The following is a 26,126-nucleotide window of genomic DNA, read 5'->3' as shown; positions in this document are numbered from 1 at the left end:
AGAGGTGGCTGCTGGGAATGGGGACATTATACAGTAACACCGGGGGATGTGACCGGAGAGGTGACTGCTGGGAATGGGATGTTCTACAGCAACACCAGGGGATGTGACCGGAGAGGTGACTGCTGGGAATGGGACGTTATACAGTACCACTGGGGAATGTGACTGGAGAGGTGACTGCTGGGAATGGGACGTTATACAGTAACACCGGGGGATGTGACCGGAGAGGTGACTGCTGGGAGTGGGACATTATACAGTAACACCGGGGGATGTGACCGGAGAGGTGACTGCTGGGAATGGGACATTATACAGTAACACCGGGGGATGTGACCGGAAAGGTGACTCCTGGGAATGGGACGTTATACAGTAACACCGGGTTTGTGACTGGAGAGGTGACTACTGGGAATGGGACATTATACAGTAACATTGAGGGGATCTGACCGGAGAGGTGACTGCTGGGAATGGGACGTTATGCAGTAACACCGAGGATGTGATCGGAGACGGGACTGCTGGGAGTGGGACGTTATACAGTAACACCGGGGGATGTGAAGGGAGAGGTGACTGCTGGGAATGGGACGTTATACAGTAACACCGGGGGGATGTGACCAGAGAGGGGACTGCTGGGAATGGGACGATATAAAGTAACATCGGGGGATGTGACCAGAGAGGTGACGGCGGGGAATGGGACATTCTACAGCAACACCGGGGGGATGTGACCGGAGAGGTGACTGCTGGGAATGGGACGTTATACAGTAACACCGGGGGGATGTGATCAGAGAGGTGACTGCTGGTAATGGGACGATCTAAAGTAACACCGGGGGGGATGTGACCGGAGAGGTGGCTGCTGGGAATGGGACATTATACAGTAACAACGGGGGTTGTGACCGGAGAGGTGACTGCTGGGAATGGGACGTTATAAAGTAACATCGGGGGGGGGATGTGACCGGAGAGGTGATTGCTGGGAATGGAACATTATACAGTAACACTGGGGAGGTGGCTGCTGGGAATGGGGACATTATACAGTAACACCAGGGAATGTGACCGGAGAGGTGACTGCTGGGAATGGGATGTTCTACAGCAACACCAGGGGATGTGACCGGAAAGGTGACTGCTGGGAATGGGATGTTATACAGTACCACTGGGGAATGTGACCGGAGAGGTGACTGCTGGGAATGGGACGTTATACAGTAACACCGGGGGATGTGACCGGAGAGGTGACTGCTGGGAATGGGACATTATACAGTAACACCGGGGGATGTGACCGGAAAGGTGACTCCTGGGAATGGGACGTTATACAGTAACACCGGGTTTGTGACTGGAGAGGTGGCTACTGGGAATGGGACATTATACAGTAACATTGAGGGGATATGACCGGAGAGGTGACTGCTGGGAATGGGACGTTATGCAGTAACACCGAGGATGTGATCGGAGACGTGACTGCTGGGAGTGGGACGTTATACAGTAACACCAGGGGATGTGAAGGGAGAGGTGACTGCTGGGAATTTGACGGTATACAGTAATCCCGGGGTATGTGACCAGAGAGGTGACTGCTGGGAATGGGGCATTTTACAGTAACACCGGGGATGTGACCGGAGAGGTGACTGCTGGAAATGGGACGTTATACAGTAACACCGGGGGATTTGACCAAAGAGGTGACTGCTGGGAATGGGACGTTATGCAGTAACACCGAGGATGTGATCGGAGAGGTGACTGCTGGGAAAGGACGTTATGCAGTAACATGGGGGGGGAGATAACAGGAGAGGTGACTGCTGGGAATTGGACGTTATACAGTAACATCGGGGGATGTGACCAGAGAGGTGACGGCGGGGAATGGGACATTCTACAGCAACACCGGGGGATGTGACCGGAGAGGTGACTGCCTGGAATGGGACGTTATACAGTAACACCGGGGGAATGTGACCAGAGAGGTGACTGCTGGGAATGGGACGATATAAAGTAACACCGGGGGGGATGTGACCGGAGAGGTGACTGCTGCGAATGGCACATTATACAGTAACACCAGAGGATATGACCGGAGAGGTGACTGCTGGGAATGGGGCATTATACAGTAACACCGGGGATGTGACCGGAGAGGTGACTGCTGGAAATGGGACGTTATACAGTAACACCGGGGGATTTGACCAAAGAGGTGACTGCTGGGAATGGGACGTTATGCAGTAACACCGAGGATGTGATCGGAGAGGTGACTGCTGGGAAAGGACGTTATGCAGTAACATGGGGGGGGAGATAACAGGAGAGGTGACTGCTGGGAATTGGACGTTATACAGTAACATCGGGGGATGTGACCAGAGAGGTGACGGCGGGGAATGGGACATTCTACAGCAACACCGGGGGATGTGACCGGAGAGGTGACTGCCTGGAATGGGACGTTATACAGTAACACCGGGGGAATGTGACCAGAGAGGTGACTGCTGGGAATGGGACGTTATAAAGTAACACCGGGGGGATGTGATCAGAGAGGTGACTGCTGGGAATGGGACGATCTAAAGTAACACCGGGGGGGATGTGACCGGAGAGGTGACTGCTGGGAATGGGACGTTATACAGTAACACCGGGGGGATGTGATCAGAGAGGTGACTGCTGGGAATGGGACGATATAAAGTAACACCGGGGGGGGATGTGACCGGAGAGGTGACTGCTGGGAATGGGACGTTATACAGTAACACCGGGTTTGTGACTGGAGAGGTGGCTGCTGGGAATGGGACGTTATGCAGTAACACTGAGGGGATATGACCGGAGAGGTGACTGCTGGGAATGGGACGTTATGCAGTAACACTGAGGATGTGATCGGAGAGGTGACTGCTGGGAATGGGACGTTATACATTAACACCGGGGGATGTGAAGGGAGAGGTGACTGCTGGGAATCGGACGGTATACAGTAACACCGGGTGATGTGACCAGAGAGGTGACTGCTGGGAATGGGACATTATACAGTAACAGTGGGGGATGTGACCGGAGAGGTGACTGCTGGGACTGGGACATTATACAGTAACACCGGAGGATGTGAGCGGAGAGGTGACTGCTGGGAATGGGACATTATACAGTAACACCGGAGGATGTGACCGGAGAGGTGGCTGCTGGGAATGGGGCATTATACAGTAACACCGGGGGATGTGACCGGAGAGGTGATTGCTGGGAATGGGACATTATACAGTGACACCGGAGGATGTGAAGGGTTAGGTGGCTGCTGGGAATGGGCCATTATACAGTAACACCGGGGATGTGACCGGAGAGGTGACTGCTGGGAATGGGACATTATACAGTAACACTGGGGGATGTGACCGGAAAGGTGACTGCTGGGAATGGGACGTTATACAGTAACACTGGGGGATGTGACCGGAGACGTGACTGCTGGGAATGGGACGTTATACAGTAACACTGGGGGATGTGACCGGAGAGGTGACTGCTGGGAATGGGACGTTCTACAGTAACACCGGGGGATGTGACCGGAGAGGTGACTGCTGGGAATGGGACGTTATACAGTAACACTGGGGGTTGTGACCGGAGAGGTGACTGCTGGGAATGGGACATTATACAGTAACACCAGGAGATGTAACCGGAGAGGTGACTGCTGGGAATGGGACATTATACAGTAACACCGGGGGATGTGACCGGAGAGGTGACTGCTGGGAATGGGACATTATACAGTAACAACGGGGGATGTGACCGGAGAGGTGACTGCTGGGAATGGGACATTATTTACCAATGTTCTATTTTAATTAATTTCATCAGACTTTGATATTTTATTGTTTTCTGGGTTATTTAGGGAGATCTGGCTGATCTAAAGTCCGAAAATCTAGGAGACGAGACATATGTGACTGATAGTAAGGCAGAAGATACAGAGGGAGAAGACGAGACGGATGTGACTGATATTAAGGCAGAAGATACAGAGGGAGAAGAAGAGACAGATGTGACTGATATTAAGGCAGAAGATACAGAGGGAGAAGAGACGGATGTGATTGATATTAAGGCAGAAGATACAGAGGGAGAAGAAGAGACGAATGTGACTGATAATAATTTAGAAGATACAGGGGGAGAAGAGACGGATGTGATTGATATTAAGGCAGAAGCTACAGAGGGAGGAGAAGAGACGGATGTGAGGGGTGACCAGCAGCGTAAGGAGGAGGAAATCCCTACAGATACCAGCACAGGTGAGTGCAAAAAGGGGTAAAGTTAAGGCTACTAAAATTATTTTAGATCCAAGCCACGCTTGTTATTCTCTATTCTCCCTGTTGCCCTCTGGGAAATGTTCTAGGTGTTTAGGTTGCCATACTAGTCGGCTGCGGAATAGGTTTTCCCGTCTGTTATTTGAGTGTGAGTTTGCAGTGTGTGAATTGTGAGTGCTGCTTTTTCTTCTTTGGAATCTCACTTATATCACTTTTTTAGTGTTGTAGATTCCTATTCTTCTTGTTCTTTATCTACAGTCTTCCTCTACTACATTCTCCTCTGTCAGTACAGAGTAATGAGGACAATGGGCGAGAAGTAATAGGGTGTCATTATTTTGGTTAATAAATGGCCATAAGTGCGTGTGTACTGCAAATCACATATGTAATAGTGAGTGATCTGCGGTAACAATTGTACGTTTTGCCGTGACAAATATATCGCATTTCCAAAACATCGTATTCAGATGTTTTCAAATTCAAAACATCAAAGTGAGGGGGGTCCTGCCGCATTTAATCCAGCACTGGGCTCTTGTAAAGGTCCTGGTTCCAGTAATATGGGGAACAAATGGAGTAGGAGTCCCCTGTATTTTGTAACCAGCACCGGGCTCCAACAGCTAGTAGAATGATGTCACAGCGGGGGACACTTTATATAAGTTTCCCTTGTCAGAGCATCACCCCATGGACAAGGTCCCTGTGCGAGTGGGGACCACCTGAATAAAGGGCTCTCCCCAGGCTTCACCTGTCCAGGGCTGAAGCCCGGGGCTGTCCCCGGTCCCCCTGTGCAGTGGGGGCCATGTTTATTTATTGGTGTACAATAACAACAACAACACCGGGTTGTGCTGTCGGACTACATAGTAACATAGTAGTAGAGGTTACAAAACAGAATTGCATCCATCAAGTTCATCCTTATACAGGGCCTGTTAGGTGGTATGGACTAGATGTGATATCCCCATTTTAGTATTACCGCCTGTTCCAACTATGGCTGAATAGTGATTATTTGTACCCCTGGATGTTCTGTTCCAGTAGATGTTTGTCCAACCGTATTTTATATGTGTTCAATGTGTCTGCCATCACCACCTTTCCTGGGAGAGTGTCCATACCTTTACCTGCCCTGACCGTAAATAACCCTTTCCTTCTAAGGGTACAGAATCTCCTCTCCTCTAGTCTGAGTGCATGCCCACGTGTCCTAGTATCCGACCTCAGAGTAAAGAGGTTGCCTGATAGTTAACAATATTGCCCCTCTGATATATGTGTATATGTAAAGAATGTGGGGCCCAGAATTGCACTCCAATATCCAGGGGAGGTCTAACCAGTGCCCTGTACAGAGGTATAATTACATTGTCTTCTGTTTCCATGCCCCTTCTTATACAGGCTTGTATCCTGTTGGCCTTGGTGGCTGTACCATGACACTGAGCACTGTACCCTAGTTCAATGTCAAATTGGACTCCTAGGTCCATTTCCAATTCTGATTTGCCCAATTCTCCTCCGTTTGTATAAGTTGCACACTGGTTCTGTCCTCTGAGATGCAGAACCTTACATTTATCTACATTGTACCTCATGTATCAGTCCATTCGTCAAGTTTATCTAAGTCCCACTGTAGAATGTTGACATCCTCAACCAATCTAACCACCCTGCACATTTTTGTGTAATTTGCAAAAATTGAGATTCTACTTACTATCCCATCCTCTAGATCAGTGGTTCCCGACCTGTGGTACGCGTACCCCTGGGGGTACGCGTCCACCCGCTCGGGGGTACGCGTTGGCCCGGCCTGTAATGGCGGCTGCGGCAGTCAGACGCGCCGCGCCAGCTTCTGAGACTGAGGGGAGGAGAGTGCATTGCGCATCTCTCCTACCCCTCACCGTGCTTCCCTGTGACTGGGCCCCCGTCAGCCAATCAGAGCTTGCGGGCCGGCAGCAAATCAGGAGCCGGCCCACGAACTTTGATTGGCGGGCAGCCCAGTCAGTCTCAGTGAAGGGAAGGAGAGATGCGCAGTGTACTGTACTCTCCTTCCCTGAGAGAAGCAGGGGCGACATCTACAGTGACTGCAGGGGGACACTGGACTGTCCTCTCCCCGGCAGCAGCATCAATGGTGAGTGTGCTGCTGCTGGGAAATACTATGGGGGCATTGCTGGCACTGTGGGGGCATACCATATTGCTGGCACTGTGGGGGCATATTAATTCTTGGCACTGTGGGGGGCATTGCTGGCACTGTGGGGGCATACCATATTTCTGGCACTGTGGGGGCATATTTATTGCTGGCACTGTGGGGGCGAATTTATTGCTGGCACTGTGGGGGCATTGCTGGCACTGGGGCACACTTGTTGCTGGCACTGTGGGGCATTGCTGGCACTGGGGCACACTTGTTGCTGGCACTGTGGGGCATTGCTGGCACTTTGGGGCATACTTGTTGCTGGCACTATAGGGGCATTGATGGCACTGTGGGCGCATACCCAGTACCATGGGGTCATACCTGGCACCGTGGTGGCATTCCTGTTTCTGGCACTGTGGGGGCATACCTGGCACCATTGGAGCATATGTGCAGGGTTCGCAAATACTCGCTATAGCGAGTATTTTACTCACTTTTGCATAGCGGGGACACATTTTTCAAAGATGGCTGCGTCCCCTGGGACGCGCTCCGCCCGACCTGGCATTTCTGTGGAGGAGTTATCCTCAATAGCTGACTCTGTGGTGATGCGGCAGCGGAGGAGACCATCTTAAAGGCCAACAGCATGCCGCAGGGCGGAGTCAGTGCTGCGCGTGCAAACGTGTTGGGGGTGGAAGCGGCGGAGGATGCCGCGCAGGACACCCGCTGCCGCTCCGCCAAGCAGACCCGCTGCTGGGAGAACGGCAAATCTGCTGTATTCCTGCGTGCTGAGCACTTCAGTGTGCGTACCCCCTCCTGGAGCTCCGGGTCCTCTTGACCACCATGACCGGGTATGTACATACCATGTGGGGGCAGGGGCTAATGATGGGACGCCAGTGACACTATCTGTGCTGTGGAGACTGAGGAGGAGGCATGCTGGGGGGAAGGGAGATGCCATTGCTTAATGATTGCTGGGATGTGTGGGAGCTTATGGGGTGGAAAGTGAAGTGGTGCCTGTGAGCCTGTGCTGTGAGGCAGCTGCTGGATTTTTGTTGTGGGACTGAGGTCGGCTCAGGTGTTATAGAATGACATGATGTGGGGGACTGACACTGCATAACTACCGGGGATGCAGCGGCTATGGGGCCCAAGCTGCCTGTACAGTGTGTGTGTCAGTGTGCCTTTACAATAGTGTGTGTGTGTGTGTGTGTGTGTCAATGTACCCCTAGACCCTGTACAGTGTGTGTGTCAGTGTGCCTTTACAATAGTGTGTGTGTGTGTGTCAATGTACCCCTAGACCCTGTACAGTGTGTGTGTCAGTGTGCCTTTACAATAGTGTGTGTGTGTGTGTGTGTCAATGTACCCCTAGACCCTGTACAGTGTGTGTGTCAGTGTGCCTTTACAATAGTGTGTGTGTCAATGTACCCCTAGACCCTGTACAGTGTGTGTGTCAGTGTGCCTTTACAATAGTGTGTGTGTGTCAATGTACCCCTAGACCCTGTACAGTGTGTGTGTCAGTGTGCCTTTACAATAGTGTGTGTGTGTGTGCCTTTACAATAGTGTGTGTGTGTGTACCAATGTACCCCTAGACCCAAGTACAGTGTGTGTGTCAGTGTGCCCCAGACCCTGTACAGTATGTGTGTGTGTCAGTGTGCCCCTAGACTCTGTATAGTATGTGTGTATGTCAGTGTGCCCCTAGACCCTGTATAGTATGTGTGTATGTCAGTGTGCCTCTAGACCCTGTACAGTATGTGTATGTCAGTGTGCCCCTAGACCCTGTACAGTATGTGTGTATGTCAGTGTGCCCCTATACCTTGTACAGTGTCAGTGTGCCCCTAGACCCTGTACAGTATGTGTGTGTGTCAGTGTGCCCCTAGACCCTGTATAGTATGTGTGTATGTCAGTGTGCCCCTAGACCCTGTATAGTATGTGTGTATGTCAGTGTGCCTCTAGACCCTGTACAGTATGTGTATGTCAGTGTGCCCCTAGACCCTGTACAGTATGTGTGTATGTCAGTGTGCCCCTATACCTTGTACAGTGTATCAGTGTGCCCCTAGACCCTGTATAGTATGTGTGTATGTCAGTGTGCCCCTATACCCTGTACAGTGTGTCAGTGTGCCCCTAGACCCTGTATAGTATGTGTGTATGTCAGTGTGCCCCTAGACCCTGTATAGTATGTGTGTATGTCAGTGTGCCCCTATACCCTGTACAGTGTGTCAGTGTGCCCCTAGACCCTGTATAGTATGTGTGTATGTCAGTGTGCCCCTAGACCCTGTATAGTATGTGTGTATGTCAGTGTGCCCCTAGACCCTGTATAGTATGTGTGTATGTCAGTGTGCCCCTATACCCTGTACAGTGTGTCAGTGTGCCCCTAGACCCTGTATAGTATGTGTGTATGTCAGTGTGCCCCTAGACCCTGTATAGTATGTGTGTATGTCAGTGTGCCCCTAGACCCTGTATAGTATGTGTGTATGTCAGTGTGCCCCTAGACCCTGTATAGTATGTGTGTATGTCAGTGTGCCCCTAGACCCTGTACATTATGTGTATGTCAGTGTGCCCCTAGAAGACCCTGTACAGTGTGGGTCCCACAGCGCCTAACCCTAACCTTGCCTACCCTTAGTACCTAAACTCTCCTTCCTCAACCCCAACCTGCCCCAGCATACTCGCATTCAGCATCCTGGCAGTTAGGATCCTGGCGCCTGTATCTACACTGATGCCAGCTCTGATCTGCTGGCAGTAGACAGGATGCCGGTGTTGGTACTGACGTCCTTTTGTCCCCCCAAAGCAGTACTGCTTTACAAAACAGTTTTACCTTTCTTTCTGTTTAAGTTGTTAGATATTTAGAACCTTCATTTCTGTTGGGACCCAGAAAAGGTCCGGTAGGACCCCAATTTTTATAAGTGAAGGGTCCCAGGGACCCATGTTTTTTGAGGGTTTTCGCGAACACTGTATGTGTAACTGGCACTTTTGGGAGCATATGTGTATCTGGCACTATTGGAAGGCTAACGTGATCCAGTGGAATGTCTGTTGCTTCAGTAATAGAGATTTGACAGTGTTCTGTTATTTTATATGCTGTCCGCAGAATGGGCTGAGCTTATATTGTAGGCAAGTGGTTGCACTTTTTTTGCCAGTATGACTTGCCCCTGTTAAGCCACACCCTTCAAATGAGGCCACACCCATTTTTAGGCCACACCCCCTAAAATGTTTCACGAGGGGGTACTCATAAATGAAAATCCTAATCAAGGGGTACGGGAGACAAAAAAGGTTGGAACCACTGCTCTATATCATTAATGAATGTTAAATAGAAGAGGCCCTAACACCGAACCCTGTGGTACCACCCTCTGTTCTCCAGCTTTGTATGTGCCTCAGTGTCGAATGCCTTTGCAAAATCCAGGAATACCTCATCTACAGCATTGCCAATGTCTAGGTTCCTGCTAATTTCCTCATAAAAATGTACTGGGTTAGTTTGGCATGAATGATTCTTTACAAACCCATGTTGATGACTAGTGATTATGTGATTCATTTATAGGTATTCTGGGATACCATCTTTTAAAATTCCCTCAAACCATTTCCCTATGATTGGCGTTAAGGTCACACTTGCTGGGTCATTGCTTTTTCCTTTTTTAAATATCGGTACAACTTCTGCAATTCTCCAGGTCCCGGCAAGCTCCCCCCCCCCCCCCATGTAGGTTCTTGGAGAACCACAACTTTAATATCATACATTAGCACCCGCCAACTTTGAAAACCTATGCAGTTCCTCTTCCCTGCCTGGGTTGTCGCTGTCTGCTGTGCTATTTCTAGCACAGGTCTGGTTTGCATATCAGTGCTGATATACAGACCACACTGTGGTAGAAGCACTGCAGCAGCCAGCGACACCCCAGGCAGGGAAGAGGAACTGCATGGGATTTCAAAGTTGGCGGGTGCTAGAATGAACACTAATACATCCATACACACATTCATACATACAAATATACATATACTCACCTTGCCAGTCTCCCCCACTGATCGAACCTTTTCTCCAGTTGTGTATACAGGGGATTTAAAAAAAAATTTGCCTGACAACCGGACTTGAGGAGCTGCACACACATGCGGGCCTCCCCAATACTGGGGGAAATGCTAGCGGAGACAGCTACATCCAATCAGGGATGAGTTGATTGGTTGAGGGGAGTCCCAGCCCTGATTGGATGAAGCCATCTCCACTGGAATCTCCCTTATTACCGGGAAGGACCCACATGGGTATTTAAAACTTTTACAGTGTCCATGTTGACATTAAAAACCGTGAAAAACGCATGCTGACCTTTTCCTGTGTCTCACTTCTCTTTCAATGGTCCTGGTGACACAGCTTCACATTGGGATGTAGGAGGGTCCGCAGGAGCCAGGCACCTATCCTAAAGCTTTTGGAGGGTAGGCTCCTCCCCTACTGCATCCCAGACTCCTCAGTTCGTGTTAGGTGCCCACTGGAGTGGGTGCTATTCTAAAGGGCTGCCGGAGCAGCCGAAGGAGTAGAGTTAGTTAGGGTTTTTATTATTTTATTAACTTTTACACTAGCTAGGTAGGCACAGTGTGAGGATTCTCATTAGTGAATCCTCACACTGCTAGCGCAGCAGGAGCTGACAGAAGCGCGTCCTGTCAGCTCGCTGTGCACAAGGGAGACGCTGTCTGGCCTCCCTGTGCAGCGCTTACAGCTTCTTTTAAGAAGCTGCCTGGGCTCCGGAGCGCTCTGAAACCGGCTTCACGCTAGGTGGGGATCATGGGGGACAGGCGCTCCGTGATGGCGGCGGCCATTTTCTGCGGAGCTTACACACTGAGCTCCTGTATGAGAGGACAGCAGTGTTGTTACAGGCATGTTCCAAGTGGTCCCCAGCTGAGGGGGAGATACTGGAACTAGGAGATCCTACAATGGGAGCGGCTGTCTGGGGGTAGTTGGCGCCAAAAGTCACGGACTCCGCAGCAGCAGGGACTTGGTCCCTTACCTCACTCTGTTTTGGCGCCATTCAGAACGCTTGCAGCGGAGCTGAGCTGGCTTACAGATCCTGACAGAGTGATTGGATTTCCTGGGCATCGCTTTCCCCATTTTGAAGACTACAGAAAGCTAAGTGAACTGAATATATTGGTTCTGTATATAATGTATGTACATTTAATGCTGTGACTGTGTTAATTGAGAACATCAGGTCTGAGCAACAGTCTGTGGTTTTGGGGGAGGGAGCCTTTAATGCATTGAGCGCTTGCAGTGGTTGTACACTGAGTTTTGTCCCTGAGCAGATAAGGGGGGCTTATGTATTTATTGCGCTGCTGTGAAACCCATGGGGAGTGAACTCCAGAGGGTAGTGCATCGGAACTTGCGTGGGCTAAGTCCCTGGGCAGGTCTGAAAATGCTTTGGTGCATTTCTGGACAGGCAGAGTGATGGCTGGTAACTTCCCTAGACCATTGCCATTCTCTCAGCAGTCCTCTAGCTCTTTGCCTCGGACCCAGACAGATCCTGACTTATTGCAGGTCATGCAGGATACTGCTATGGGAATCAGCAGGCTTAAATTACTTGTTGGACAAGTTTTATGGTTATTCTGTGGGGACCCCTAAAAGGTCTTATTCAGTGCCATTGTTAGCTGCTGATGAGGAAGGAGAGTACACAGACCTCAACCTCAGGGGTGGAGGATTTGTTTACTGCTGTTAAACAGGCATTGAATTTGTCTGTGAAGAAAAAACTCCTGCAAAGGTTGTTTTTAAGAGACAGCGTAAGGAAAATGATATCTCCCTGCAGACGAGGGTTTACAAGATTTATTGGAAAACCCCTGATAAAAGGTTTTAGATACCTAAAAGATGTTTAAGCCTGTATCCCACTGAGGATCATGCAGACCTCTGGGAGAAAGTTTCAGTGGTAGATGTTTCTGTGACATACAAAAGTCACTGTGCTACCAGTGCAGGGGGGAACAGCCTTCAAGCAAGGCAGTGGTTGAAAGGGTGGGCTACACTCCGCCCTCTGATTGCTTCAGCCTGGGTCTCTAAGGCCATGATTGGTGGGTCATTGACCTGTACACTATTTGACATACTGTTCCTTGTGTGTTGCTACTTGCGGAGAAGCCTAAAGCTGCTGCAGAGTATGTGGTTGAGCAGGAAGCTCTCAAAATGGCTGCCAGAGTTTCCTCAGTGTCTGTCAATGCCAGGAGAGTGCTCTGGCTTATAGCTTGGAAGGCAGATAACGAGTCTAAGAAGGCTTAGAGGCATTAGCTTTTAAAGGAAAGCTGTTATTTGGTTCAGAACTGGAAGAGACTATTAAGCAGGCCACAGGTGGAAGAAGACAGCGCTTTCCTGCCTACCCCTGCAGCCAAGCAGACATGAAGGTTTTCTGCTTGCAGGCCGTCCTTTCGGCCCTCCCCTAGAGGAGGTGCGTCCTTTCGAGGACAGTCCTTTAAAGGATAGTTTCAGTCCTCCAGGGGCAAGGCCCCAAAGTAAAAATTTGGTCCCTTTCATAAGAAACCAAAGGAGAGGACAAATCCTCCGCCTGACTGTCAGGCGGTGATTAAGGAAGGGGGACGTCTGTCACTGTTCAAAGACGCATGGGCACTGTTAGACCGGGACTTTTGGGTGTTAGAAATTATAACCCAGGGTTAAAAGATTTCCTTCAAAGGTTTTCCACCAAGAAGGTTCATTCCTACACCACTACCAAAGGAGGCTCGGCTCCGTACAGCTCTCTTGGGAGCGGCTCATTCTCTTTTAGAGAAGGGTGTGGTGATCCCGGTCCCAAGAGCGGAGTGGAAAAAAGAAGGCTTTTTGTTCCACTCTGTGTTTGGGGCCCAAACCAGACGGGTCTTTCAGCTGATCCTAAACTTAAAGTCATTAATATCCATTTGTGGGTAGACCATTTCAGAATGGAGTCTCTACGGTCTGTGCTGCTAAGCCTGGACCAGGGAGAATTGTTAGCGTCCATGGATGTCCTGGACGCATACTTGCATGTTCCTATCCACCCAGAACATCAGGCTATTTTGAGGTGTGCAATAGGAGACCTACGCTTGCAATTCCAGGCGTTGCCCTTCGGTCTGGCCACAGTGTCAAGGGTATTCACCAAAATAATGTCAGTAATGGCTGCTGTGCTTACACTGAGGGAAATCATGGTGATTCCATGGTTAAACGACCTACGGTTTAAAACTGAGTCAGCAGACAAGCTGAAGAGTCACTTGGCAGAAACCATCAGGTTTTTGCAGATTCACGGCTGGCTTTTTAAATTTACAAAAGCCTCAGTCACAGAGAATCCAATTCTTGGGGATTGTTTTGGATACCCAGTTGCATCGGGTGTTTCTACCAGAGGCAAAGGCCAGGGATCTGGCTGCCTTGGTACAGGAGATCCTCGGGTCTCAGAGCACATCAGTATGGAGGTGCCTCAAACTGCTGGGGAAGGTGGTGGCGTCTTTCGAGACGTTACAGTTCGCCAGGTTCCACTCTCGAGGGTTCCAGTGGAACATTTTGACAGACTTGTCAAAGAATACTCAGACCATGATGTCAGAACAAATAGTGTTGTTTCAGAAACTCGATCCCTCCTTAAATGATGGATGGAGATGGATTCCCTTCAGTGGGGTCGGTTCCTGCAGTCCTGGAGCTGGCTGGTAGTCACTACCGACGCCAGTCTCGGAGGCTGGGGGGCAATAGAGTGAACCTGCGTCTGCAAGGCTTGTGGACTTCAGAGGAGTCTGCCTTACCGATCAACATCGTGGAACTGAGGGCTGTGTGGAAGATGTTTTCTCTGGCGGGAGAAAAGATTACAAGGCTCCCTTTAGGGATTCAGTCCGACAACGCCACAGCTGTGGCGTATCTGAACCACCAGGGAGGCACACGCAGCAAGCTGGCTATGTGGGAGGTGTCCCAAATCTTCTTGTGGGCGGAACAGAATGTTCCAGCATGATCAGCAATATTTATACCAGGAGTGGAGAATATAGAGGCCGACTTCCTGAGCAGGGAGGAGCTGATGGAAGGGAAATGGAGCCTGAACCCACAAATATTCCACCAGATTACACGGAGGTGGGGAACCCCGGATGGGGACCTGATGGCATCCAGATTCAAACATCAGGTACCCAGGTTTTATGCCAGGATGAGGGATCCACTGGCAGAAGCAGTGGAGGCCATGACTATCCCCTGGGAGGGGAATCCTCTTTATGTTTTTCCGCCAGTTCCAATGCTGGCAAGAGTGTTGAAAAAGATACAGGCCCTGACAATTCCAGTAATTTTAGTGGCCCCAGATTGGCCAAGGAGGTCCTGGTACTCGAGGCTTCAGAGATTCTCTGTGGACTCATGGCGTCTACCTCTGAGGTCAGACCGTCTAAAACAAGGACCGTTTAACTATCTGGATTCAGCTTGATTAATTTTGATGGCCTGGCTGTTTAAACCGCCATTTTGAGGAGTATAGGATTCTCAGAGGTGGTGGTTAACACAATGATTAAAGCCAGAGAGTCAGTGTCTTCTGTAAATTATTATAGGGTCTGGAAGACCTATATTCGATGGTGTGAAAGATAGAAGTCACACACATCCCGATTTAAAATGGCTAAAATTGTTGGAGTTTTTTACAGGATGGACTTTCCTCTGGGTTAAGCCTTCAGTCACTCAAAGTACATATCTCGGCCTTGTCAATTTCTTTCCGAAGAAAGGTTGCATTAATACCGGAAGTTCAGACCTTCCTGCAGGGGGTTTCTCTATTGAAACCTCCCTACAAGCAACCAGTAGCGCCAGGGGTATTATCTCTGGCTCTGGAGTACCTTAAAAAGGCGCCTTTTGAGCCGTTAAGGTCGGCTGACCTTAGTTTCCTTACAGGGAAGCTGGTATTTTTGTTGGCGGTGGCGTCAGAAAAAAGAGTATCGGAGTTGGGAGCTTTGTTCTACAAGTCTCCCTCCCTTATATGTCATGATGATAGGGCTGTCTTTCGGACAGTACCCCAAGATTTTTACCAAAAGTAGTCTCTGCTTTTCATCTAAATCAGGAGATTGTTCTGCCTGTGTTTCAACCCCCAGAGGGTTCTAGGAAAAGGGACAAATTGAGGAATTTGGATGTTGTGCGCGTCTTGCGCGTTTATGTGGACAGAGTTAAGAGTGTCAGAAAGACTGATACTTTACTGGTTTTGTATGACATACACAAAATTGGTTGGCCTGCTTCTAAGCAGACCATTGCTAGGTGGTTGCGCTCTGTTATTGCGTTTGCATATACTAAAGTTGGTAGGCCTGTACCGGGCCAGGATTAATGCGCATACCACCAGGTCGGTTGCCACCTCTTGGGCGGTTCGACATGGGGCAACAGCTGAGCAGGTTTGCAGGGCTACCACTTGGTCATCTGTTCATACTTTTGCCAAATTCAATAGGTTCCATGAGTTCGCGTCGGTGGATGCATCATTCGGGCGAGCAGTGATGAGAACTGCAGACCTGAGCGTACCCACCCAAAAGGACCGGCTCTGGAACGTCCCAATGTGAAGCTGTGTCACCAGGACCATTGAAAGAGAAAAAGGGATTTTTGTAAGAACTTACCGTTCGAATCCCTTTCTCTGATATGGTCCTGGTGACACAGCGATCCCTCCCTTACGCTCAGAAAGTATGCCAGTGTTCATGATGTTTCATGTTATAATTGGTTGAAAAGTTAAATTTAAAATTGTGCATATAATATGTGCAGGCGTTGTACTGAGTTAATGTATTCCAGTGGCTTTGAAAGATTGAACTGAGGAGTCTGGGATGCAGTAGGGGAGGAGCCTACCCTCCAAAAGCTTTAGGATAGGTGCCTGGCTCCTGCGGACCATCCTACATCCCAATGTGAAGCTGTGTCACCAGGACCATATCAGAGAAAGGGATTCGAACGGTAAGTTCTTACAAAAATCCCTTTTTCAATGTCATGCCGACCTAGTGCTTATTGACCAAAGGCTCCAGTCAGCCTTCCCAAAAATCAAAGCCTCATCAAGCCAGGTCTGGTAACTGTCAGGCCCTTTAGCAAGATGACAAGCTGTTTTTCTCATGCTGGAAGTCCAACCCTAGGGGTTTCCAGGGTGGGTGGTCGGTTCCTGGACTGACCATGTATAACAGACCTCCACAAACAATTCCTGGGTGTTAGACATGGTATTTTTTGACTACGCCCTTTTTTTTTTTAATTCTAACCAATTTGTTACCACCGCCGGTCTGCCTGCCAGATGCCGCCAAGGCTTCTTCCCTTCAGTCCGCCATTTCTTCCCTTCTGCCGACTGCAATGATCACCCCTGTCCCCCCTTCTCATCATGGACAAGGTTTCTCTTCACATTTTTTCTTGGTGTGGAAGCCCAGTGGATCTTTCCACAGCATTCGCAACCTGAGACAGCGCAACCTGTTGCTGAGATTACCCAAATTCAGAATGGAGCCTCTTTGATCAATTCTTCTGACTCTTTAACTAGGAGACTTCATGGCATTCTTAGCATTCAGGACGCCTATCTCCACATTTCCATTTGTCAATATCGCCAGCATTTTCTTCACTTTATGGTGAGAGACAGGCATTGCCAGTTCAAGGCTGTGCACAGCGCAGTGAGTCTTCACAAAGGTGATGGCTTCCCAACGTCACCTACAAGGAATTTGTGTTCTACCTTATCTGGATGACCCCCCTTCTGCTAGTGCAGTATCCAAAGCATCTGCAAAGTCATCTCTACCTCTTACAGGATCTGCTACAATCCCACAGATGAATAATAAACTGTCAGAAATACAGTATAACTCCATCCACAACAGTGCTTCATTTTTGAGCATTGCTTGATACCCCTGCGCAGAGGGTCTAGCTACCAGCAGACAAGAGGACAGAGATCTGGGAGATGATTTGTACTTTCTGAAACACTGCAGGGTTTAGGTTCATCTGTGCATGTGGGTGTTAGGAAACCTCGTGTCCTGCTTCGAAATGGTCAAATTTTGACAGTTTCACTCCAAACCACTATAGCTGGAGCTGCTCCATCAGTGGAGTCGCTCTGACTTCCACCTCAAGACCCAAATGCTACCTTCATTTGCCTCTCTCCCCTGTGGTGGCTCAAACCTTCTCATCCCAGCATGGGTCGCACCTTTGCAAATTACTACTAGATTCTGCTGACCACAGTCGCCAGTCTCCGAGGTTGGGGAGAGGTGGAAGATCATTCCTTTCAGGGTTTATGAGCAAGCCACGAAATGTGCCTGCCCATCAACATATTGGAATTACAGGCTATCTACTGTGCTCTTCATCAGATGGAACCAATGCTCCACAACAGGCCAATGCAGATATAAACGGACAATATGCCAGCTGTGCTTATATAAATTACCAGGGCAGGACCAGGAGTTGCACCACCATGGGAGAAGTCACTATGATTCTCAGGTGGGTGGAACAGTTTCTTCCCTCCCTATCGGCAGTGTACATCCAAGTAGTCTTGAACTAATTCTTGAGTCTACAAGATGTCCATTCAGGAGAATGGCTGCTTCACCCAGAGGTATTTTACCTTTTGACAAAATGCTGGGGTCAACCTCTGATGGATCTAATGGCCTCCAGACAGCTACACATGTACAGCTCTTGGACCAGGGATCCAGCAGTATGCCTTTTGGATGGCCTCTCAGCACCTTGGCCATTCCAAATGGTATATAGCTTTCCTCTCATTGCTATTCTTATACGAGTATTGGGTCGGCTGAAAAATGAGACGGTGACCACCATTCGGGTGGCTCCAGATTGTCTGGGTACGTGGAACTTCTCAGACTGCTGGTTGCCCCTCCAAACCATCTCCCACTTTGGCCGGACCTTTAGTCTCATGGACTTTGTCATCACCTGGATCCACTCAAATTGAATTAGAAGGGGGTGGCTGTTGAGTGGTCAATCTTAAGAGCGAGAGAATTGTCATCTCAGGTCATTCAAACATGCTCGCAGCTCGCAAACTATCCTCTGCCAGGATTTATCATAGGGTTTGGCAATGGTACTTCCAATGGGGCGCTTCAAAATGCTATAACCCAAAGGTCTATCAATTGGAGTTCCTGCAAAGAGGTTTGGACTTGGGCCTTCATTGTTCCTCCTTGAAGGTCCAGGTGTCAACCGTCTCTATGTTGTTTCAATGACAAGTGGAAGCTTCTTTCACAATTCATACTTTTTTGAAGGGGGTGCTACACCTTCAACCTCTGGTGCATCCATTGATGCATCCGTGGGATTTGTCACTAGTCCTTCATAAACGTCAGGGAGCTCCATTTTGAGCCATTGGATTCCATGGATCACATGAAGATTATTTTTCTTTTGGCCATGTCCTCTGCTCGTAGAGATTCAAACTTAGGGGGCCCCTAGCATCATTCACCCATTTTGGTGTTCCATGAGGACAGAGCGGTATTACGAACTAGACAGGATATCTGCCTATGGATGTGACTGGAACCAGGAAAATTTGTGTACCAGTTTTTTCTCCATAACTTTGTTCTTCAGTATCTGATTCTTTATAGATGTTGGTTGTGGTCAAGGCCCTGCGTATTTATGTGTGTTTGACCACTCCTTTAGCAAACCTGAGTCTTCGTACTTTATGATGTACATAAGAGAGTCTGGCCTGTCTCAAAACAGGCCTTGGCTCACTAGTTGTGTCTCACCATTTGCCAAGCCAATCTGTTGGTGGGGAAACTGGTGCCAGTTTCGGTGAAGGCCTTCTCCACTTGGTCTGTTGGTGCTTCGTGGGCACCGCCCACCAGTGTTTCCTGCAGAGCATCCACGTGGGCTTCTGTGCATATGTTCATCAAATTCTATCATTTTGACACCTTTGCCTCAGCAGATGCTGCTTTCAGGTAAGTGGTCTTCAGCACAGCTCAGGAGCGTTCCCACCCATAAAGGGACAGCTTTGTGATGTCCCATAGTCCCAGAATCCACCATGGGCTGAAAGGTAAAAATAAGACTTTTGTCTTACCTGTAAAATCCTTTTTCTCTGAAGCCATGTTGGATGCTGGGCACCTGCCCTTACACCTCTGTCTGGGCAGAGTTCTGCTAGCTTTGGACACAGTCAGGGGAGTGTTATGCTTGTGCTCGGTGCGTGTTCCTCTGTGTGGTCTTCTCTCCTATACCAGTTACTCAGCTTGTTAAGTTTTACTAGTTCCTGAGGACAGGGGGGAATAGGGTAGGAGGAGCCTAACTCCAGAAGTTAACTCCATGATGCCTGGGTCCTCCAAACCATACTCATCCCAACATCCACCATGGCTTCAGAAATAAGATTTTGCAGGTAAAAATTAAATTTTTCTGGTTTATCCCCCTTCAGCCTCTTCCTGAGATGATCTGGATCTACTAGACGTAGTTTGAGTTCTGTGGTTACTTGGATCTGCTCTGTCATCTCCAGAGACTATTCTAGTGCAGGGTGACTGACTCCTGACTGGGCGTCCACGCATTCCTCTGATCATACCTATGCACACAGACCATGAAGAGAAGGGAATGAATCCTGGTCTTGTCTATAACATAGATTGGGGACACTGAGTCGGTCTAGAGACCAGTTAGATCCAGAATATAACGAATAGCTCTGAAGGCAAAAAGTTATATGAAGAGTCTTCCCTGCATTTAATTAGGATTTACCATGGGTGCAGGTCAGTGTTTGGGTGGACATTGGGGTTGGACATCACTGATAACGAGGTTTCCAGTCCTGTGACGATGGCAGGGAAATGTTACTGGCCAATGGCTGCTGTTCTGTTGGTGATGTCACAGTGACTGGGTGGTTGCATTGTGCATTATTAAGGCGGTTCTGGTCTAGGTGATTTATTTTCTCTTTTCGCCAACAGTCAGATTTGCTGTAAGTACATTTAGAATTGTAATAAAGTGTTTAGAAATGACTGATACAATGACAATCTGCTCCTCAGTGTAAGATCAAAGTTTTATTTCCATACAATTTATTTCATTCTCTGCAGATGAAGACAGAAGGAAGAATATCGGGATGGGAGATCTCATTTTGTTTCCAGACATTAAAATAGAAGATACCGTCATACGCGATTCTCCAAGAGAAAACACCATTATCTCAGATATACATCCAGTGCTTTATAGTGCAAATACATCATCTGATCCTTCATCTCAAGGGGACTCTACACCTAATAACTCTGCCATTGTTACATGTAGTACAGGTCATACAGCGGATATAGGCTTTCCATGTTCTGAGTGTGGGAAATGTTTTACACATAAATCAGCTCTTACACATCAGAGAACTCACACAGGTGAGAAACCATTTCCATGTTCAAAGTGTGGAAAATGTTTTACACGGAAATCATATCTTGTTATACATCAGAGAGTTCACACAGGCGAGAAACCATTTCCATGTTCTGAGTGTGGAAAATGTTTTGCAGAAAAATCAGGATTTGTTATACATCAGAGAAGTCACACAGGTGAGAAACCATTTTCATGTTCTGAGTGTGGAAAATGTTTTACACAGAAATCAAATCTTGTTATACATCAGAGAGTTCACACAGGCGAGAAACCATTTCCATGTTCTGAGTGTGGGAAATGTTTTGCAGATAAATCAGGTCTTGATAAACATCAGAGAAGTCACACAGGTGAGAAACCATTTTCATGTTCTGAGTGTGGAAAATGTTTTGCAGATAAATCACATATTGTTCTACATCAGAGACGTCACACAGGTGAGAAACCATTTCCATGTTCTGAGTGTGGAAAATGTTTTGCAGATAAATCAGGTCTTGTTTTACATCAGAGAAGTCACACAGGCGAGAAACCATTTCCATGTTCTGAGTGTGGAAAATATTTTACACTTAAATCAGGTCTTGTTATTCATCAGAGAAGTCACACAGGTGAGAAACCTTTTTCATGTTCTAAATGTGGAAAATGTTTTACATTTAAATCAGGTCTTGTTATTCATCAGAGGAGTCACACAGGTGAGAAACCATTTCCATGTTCTGCATGTGGAAAATGTTTTGCGCGAAAATCAGTTCTTGTTGTACATCAGAGAATTCACACAGGTGAGAAACAATTTCCATGTTCTGAATGTGGAAAATGTTTTACACTTAAATCAGGTCTTGTTAAACATCAGAGAATTCACACAGGTGAGAAACAATTTCCATGTTCTGAGTGTGGGAAATGTTTTGCAGATAAATCAGGTCTTGATAGACATCAGAGAAGTCACACAGGTGAGAAACCATTTTCATGTTCTGAGTGTGGGAAATGTTTTGCAGATAAATCAGGTCTTGATAGACATCAGAGAAGTCACACAGGTGAGAAACCATTTTCATGTTCTGAGTGTGGAAAATGTTTTGCAGATAAATCACATCTTGTTCTACATCAGAAAAGTCACACAGGTGAGGAACCATTTCCATGTTCTGAGTGTGGAAAATGTTTTGCAAATAAATCAGGTCTTGTTAAACATCAGAGAAGTCACACAGGTGAGAAACCATTTCCATGTTCTGAGTGTGGAAAATATTTTACACTGAAATCACATCTTGTTATACATCAGAGAATTCACACAGGTGAGAAACCATTTCCATGTTCTGAGTGTGGGAAATGTTTTGCAGATAAATCAGGTCTTGATAGACATCAGAGAAGTCACACAGGTGAGAAACCATTTCCATGTTCTGCATGTGGAAAATGTTTTACACGGAAATCAATTCTTGTTGTACATCAGAGAAGTCACACAGGTGAGAAACCATTTCCATGTTCAGAATGTGGAAAATGTTTTACACATAAGTCAAGTCTTCTTAGCCATGAGGCACAATGCCAAAACAGTAGAAGAGGCACAGGCATTTCTTAGAGTGGCTTTTCTAAACTCTTGAAAAAGCTGCAAGAAGCTGCAGTGAAACGCGTCAGAGTGCATTGACCAACTTTCTACATCTGTGTCTGCGCTTGGACCAGTATCTGGATTCTGATGCTGTTGGAACTATACAGACTGCACAAACTACTCCTGATTCAGGTTATTGGCACTTATCTATCCACTGTGACTAGTGAGGAACCACCAAATGAACATTTATCTATAAGGACACCTGGGACTCTCCTCCAGCAGTGATGGGCCTGGGAATGACCACCTGCAATGTCTTGTGCATCTCTTGTTAGGGAGTTAGTGATCTGCAGCCATTACCTAGACTGAGTCCATTTATATCACAGGAACAAGCACAGTAGCATTTTTTTTAGGGCGGGGGGGGGGGTTTAATAATTTACTAATAGTTATTTTAAATTCTGGTTATTACACAGCAATCAGAAACCATATACACTGGTCACGTCAAAGTCCGCACATAATATAGAAGCAATGATATTACCAATAATACATCTTGACAGAATAAAAAGGGGAATTGCTGTTAGATTAGAGAATTGTGCTCGGAATACAAAGAAAGTGAGTGATACTATGGGGAACGTGACGCCGGCACTGTATAACATGTCATTTGTATGCACACAAACATTTGTACAATAAAATAATCTTTCTCTTGTGAGATCATCACGTCGCATCTGGAAACAATAAAATAACTATGGAACCTAAACAGATCGGGGATCAATGGATAAACTAAAAGTCAAACCCAACGGATCAGCCCAAAAAATCGGGTGAAAATTGCCGCAAATCGGATATGTCTGACATACGCTCCGGCATGCAGTCCTGTGCGCATCGGAGTTGGAGGTCGGACGGCTGACCATAAGATGGGTCAGAATTGGACCCACCAGCGGGACATCATGGGTGCTTTTTTAGAACCCACAAAGTGTGTCGCATCCGATCAGGTCCAAAGGTGTGTGTGTGTGCCAGCAGTGCCACCACTGGCACACACCTGTACTCTGCAGAGCGGGGAAGCGCCGGGCAGGAGAGGCAATCTCCTCGCTCTGCATACTCCAGGGAACAGGCTGCACCGGTAGCTGCGGGCAGCCAGGAGATTTCAAAGCTCCCATTCAAAAGAATGGGAGGCCGCTGATTGGCTGAGGGCTCTCCCAACCAATCAGCGGCCTTCCATTCATTTGAACATTCAACCTTCCCAGCAGCTATCCTGGGGGCACTTTTTACATGTGATTTATCGCAGGTGAACAATGGCACATCAAGTGCCAAATCATTATGTGAGCCCTGCCGGGTATCTGCCGGGGTAACTCAAGGGAAATCTGGTCCTTAAGACACTTTTGGGAGTCTTTAGAGAGATGGGGAATAAAATAGCACAGCAAAAGTGATCAGGGTCACACTTATTAGGGTGTGAGACTCAGAAAAATATTATGGGAGAGTTTTCCCATTTTTTAAAGCAGCAATCATTTACACTGCAAAACCAGGGTGATTTTGCCATGTCACTGATTGCCTCCTTAAAAGAAAAATGGGAAATAATCTCTGACTTTCTGATTCTCGCACCCCTGATTACATTTGTCCCTGGTCGTAGAGAATAAGCTAAGAGACCTGGCGGTGCCACTGCATTAGGGGATGGTAAACCATTTCAGTTTTCTGTGTGCAAGAAATGTTCACAGAGATCTTTGTGCACAGTACAGAAGTCATACAGGTGTGGATCTGTTTTTATGCTTTGAGCGTGAGAAATGTTTAATTAAAAATCATTATTACACATCAAGGAATTTACAGGTGAGAAGTACTTTACATGTTCGGAGCGTGAGAAATGTTTTACACAGAAATTATATTATTACACATCAGGGAGAGAGTATAGTAAGAAACCTTAAACCAATAAATGAGTTTAGCATAGAGGGCAAAGACAGCTACATTGTGGAGGAAGTTAGGAAGAAGGGAACAAGGTATACGGAAGGAGAGACACAGCCAAATACAAATATTGTCCATGCTACTGATTTATCGTTTTAGGAACCTTCTGCAACAGGTAACATGACAAGGGCAAAGGAAAAACGAGATCTGTCATTTTAAACAGGGTAATTGATAAGAAAGGTGTTTAAGCACAGGTGATGGTAATCCATAAATTAAGAAGAAAGTCCAGAAACAGAGCAATGTGTCCCTCCTGGAGAGGGTCATGTTGGGTATACACCTCCCCCCCCCATTCATGGCATCCCCACGATTAAATGGCACATGCAAAACACTGACATGGCTATGGTCGACAATGAGAAAGGTTGACAAGATTTATTTTTCAATGTTTTTATATTCATTCTCATGTCGACATGGACACCAATGAAGTGCCACACTTATGTCAACATTTACATGTGTTGACCTTTCTGTGTTGATTTTTTCTTGTGGCGATTCGCGACCCCCCTCCCGCGATTTGCAGCACACCCCCCGCAATTCCCCCGGTGACTCCCGCGATTCGCGACCCCACCCGGTGACACCCCCCTCTCCTGCAATTCGCGGCACCCCGCGACCCCCCCCTCCCACGATTCGCGCAAACCCCCCGGGCTCCCGCGGTTCACGGTGCCCCCCACAACCCCCCCTACCGCGATTCCCCACCCCTGACCCCCACTCCGGTCATTGCGGCAACCCCCTGCCCCCGCGACCCACCCTCCCGCGATTCACTGCAACCCCCCGCGCCCCCCATGCCACGATTCGCGGCACCCACACACCCCCCGCGACCCCCCCTCCCGCAATTCACGGCATCCACCCACGACTCCTCCTCCTGTGATTCGCGGACACCCCTCACTCCCCACCCCCGCGCGTGATTCACGGCAACACCAGGATTAAATGGCACATGCAAAACACTGGCACGGCTATGGTCGACAATGAAAAAGGTTGACATGAGTTTTTGAAGATTTATTTTTCTTTTTTTGAATGTTTTCATATTCATTCTCATGTGTCGACATGGACACTGATGAAGTGCCACACTTATGTCAACATTTACATGTGTTGAACTTTCTGTGTTGATTTTTTCTTGTAGCAATTTTTTTCCAGTGACAACTATGAACTATGTGCACGTCAACCTACACATCATCAACCAATTCTTTGTATAATATATAACACCTGTTCTGTTTTACTGTAGGTGTTTTAAGTCAGACCTTTTACTGCTACTATTATTGTTTATGTAAATGCATTCTGAATGACAGCAACATCCTACCATCCTTCTACAAGAATATATAACCAACTAGGTGATTCATCGCGCCCCGTGCCCCCCCCCCCCCTCCCGCAATTCACGGACCCCCCGCGCACCCCCCTCCCGCGATTCGCGGACCCCCGCCCTCTCCCGTGAATCGCCGACACCTGCGCCCCCTCCCTCCCTTGATTCACGGCAACCCCGCGCCCCTCCCGCAATTCACGGCACCCCTAAGCCCCTCTTTAGTCCCCCGTATACTCACACACCCCTATCACTACCCAGCTTCCTGTTCTCCTGAACCGTAACTTCCACCACTGGCGAGTCGCTGACGCTGTTTTGCCCACATGCCCCTATCATGCCTCATAGCCCAGCCTCCTGCTCTCATGCACCTGAACTCCCACCCAGTAGGAGGAGACACTGACTAAGGGCCACCATCCTGTACTCCTGTACTGCCACGCTGGACCCTCACCCACTGGCAGAAGCTGCACAGTATCTCCCACCCTCCTCTTTAGTCCCCCTTATGCCCACACACCCCTATCACTACCCAGCCTCCTGTTTTCCTGTGTCGTGACTTCCGCCAGTGGGGAGCTGCTGACTCAGAAACACCCTACTATACTATTGCACACACACACCTAAACAACATGCACACACAGCCCCCCCACACCCACAAATGTCACTGTACCATCCACACTATCGATGTACATCTTACTCATAATTAACTTAATTAAACAAAACAATACACATCCCCTTCCACATCATATGCTCTCTATTTAACACATTTCACCTATAACTCAAGTTGCAATACAGGCATCTTTCATACAATTCTAACCATCTTTCTCACAATACAAACATTTACAAATTAAGGGGGCGCAGCCCCTTACGACGGTGTGAAGAGCGCCCGTAGGGCGCGATGATTCACCTAGTATACATATATATAGACAACTTGAGGAAGGCACTCCAAATACAGATCCACAGTAATTGCCGGGGTGCTGCAC

The 26,126-nt window shown here is 48.0% G+C and overlaps 1 protein-coding gene across 1 annotated transcript in view; it reads left to right on the top strand.

The window, feature by feature from the left end:
• The window catches only part of LOC146009529 (uncharacterized), a 208,487-nt gene that overhangs the window by 138,247 nt on the left and 44,114 nt on the right, over positions 1 to 26,126 (top strand). Inside the window, exon 5 of the mRNA XM_083149972.1 lies at positions 20,110 to 21,723. Coding sequence (XP_083006098.1) covers positions 20,110 to 21,723 — 1,614 coding nt within the window. The remainder of the gene's footprint in view (positions 1 to 20,109; positions 21,724 to 26,126) is intronic.

The sequence above is a fragment of the Crinia signifera genome, chromosome 6, assembly GCF_055691185.1.
Source record: "Crinia signifera chromosome 6, ASM5569118v1, whole genome shotgun sequence".
Taxonomy (NCBI): domain Eukaryota; kingdom Metazoa; phylum Chordata; class Amphibia; order Anura; family Myobatrachidae; genus Crinia; species Crinia signifera.
Note: the sequence above shows the minus strand (reverse complement) of the source record. Positions and strands in the feature narration are given on the sequence as shown.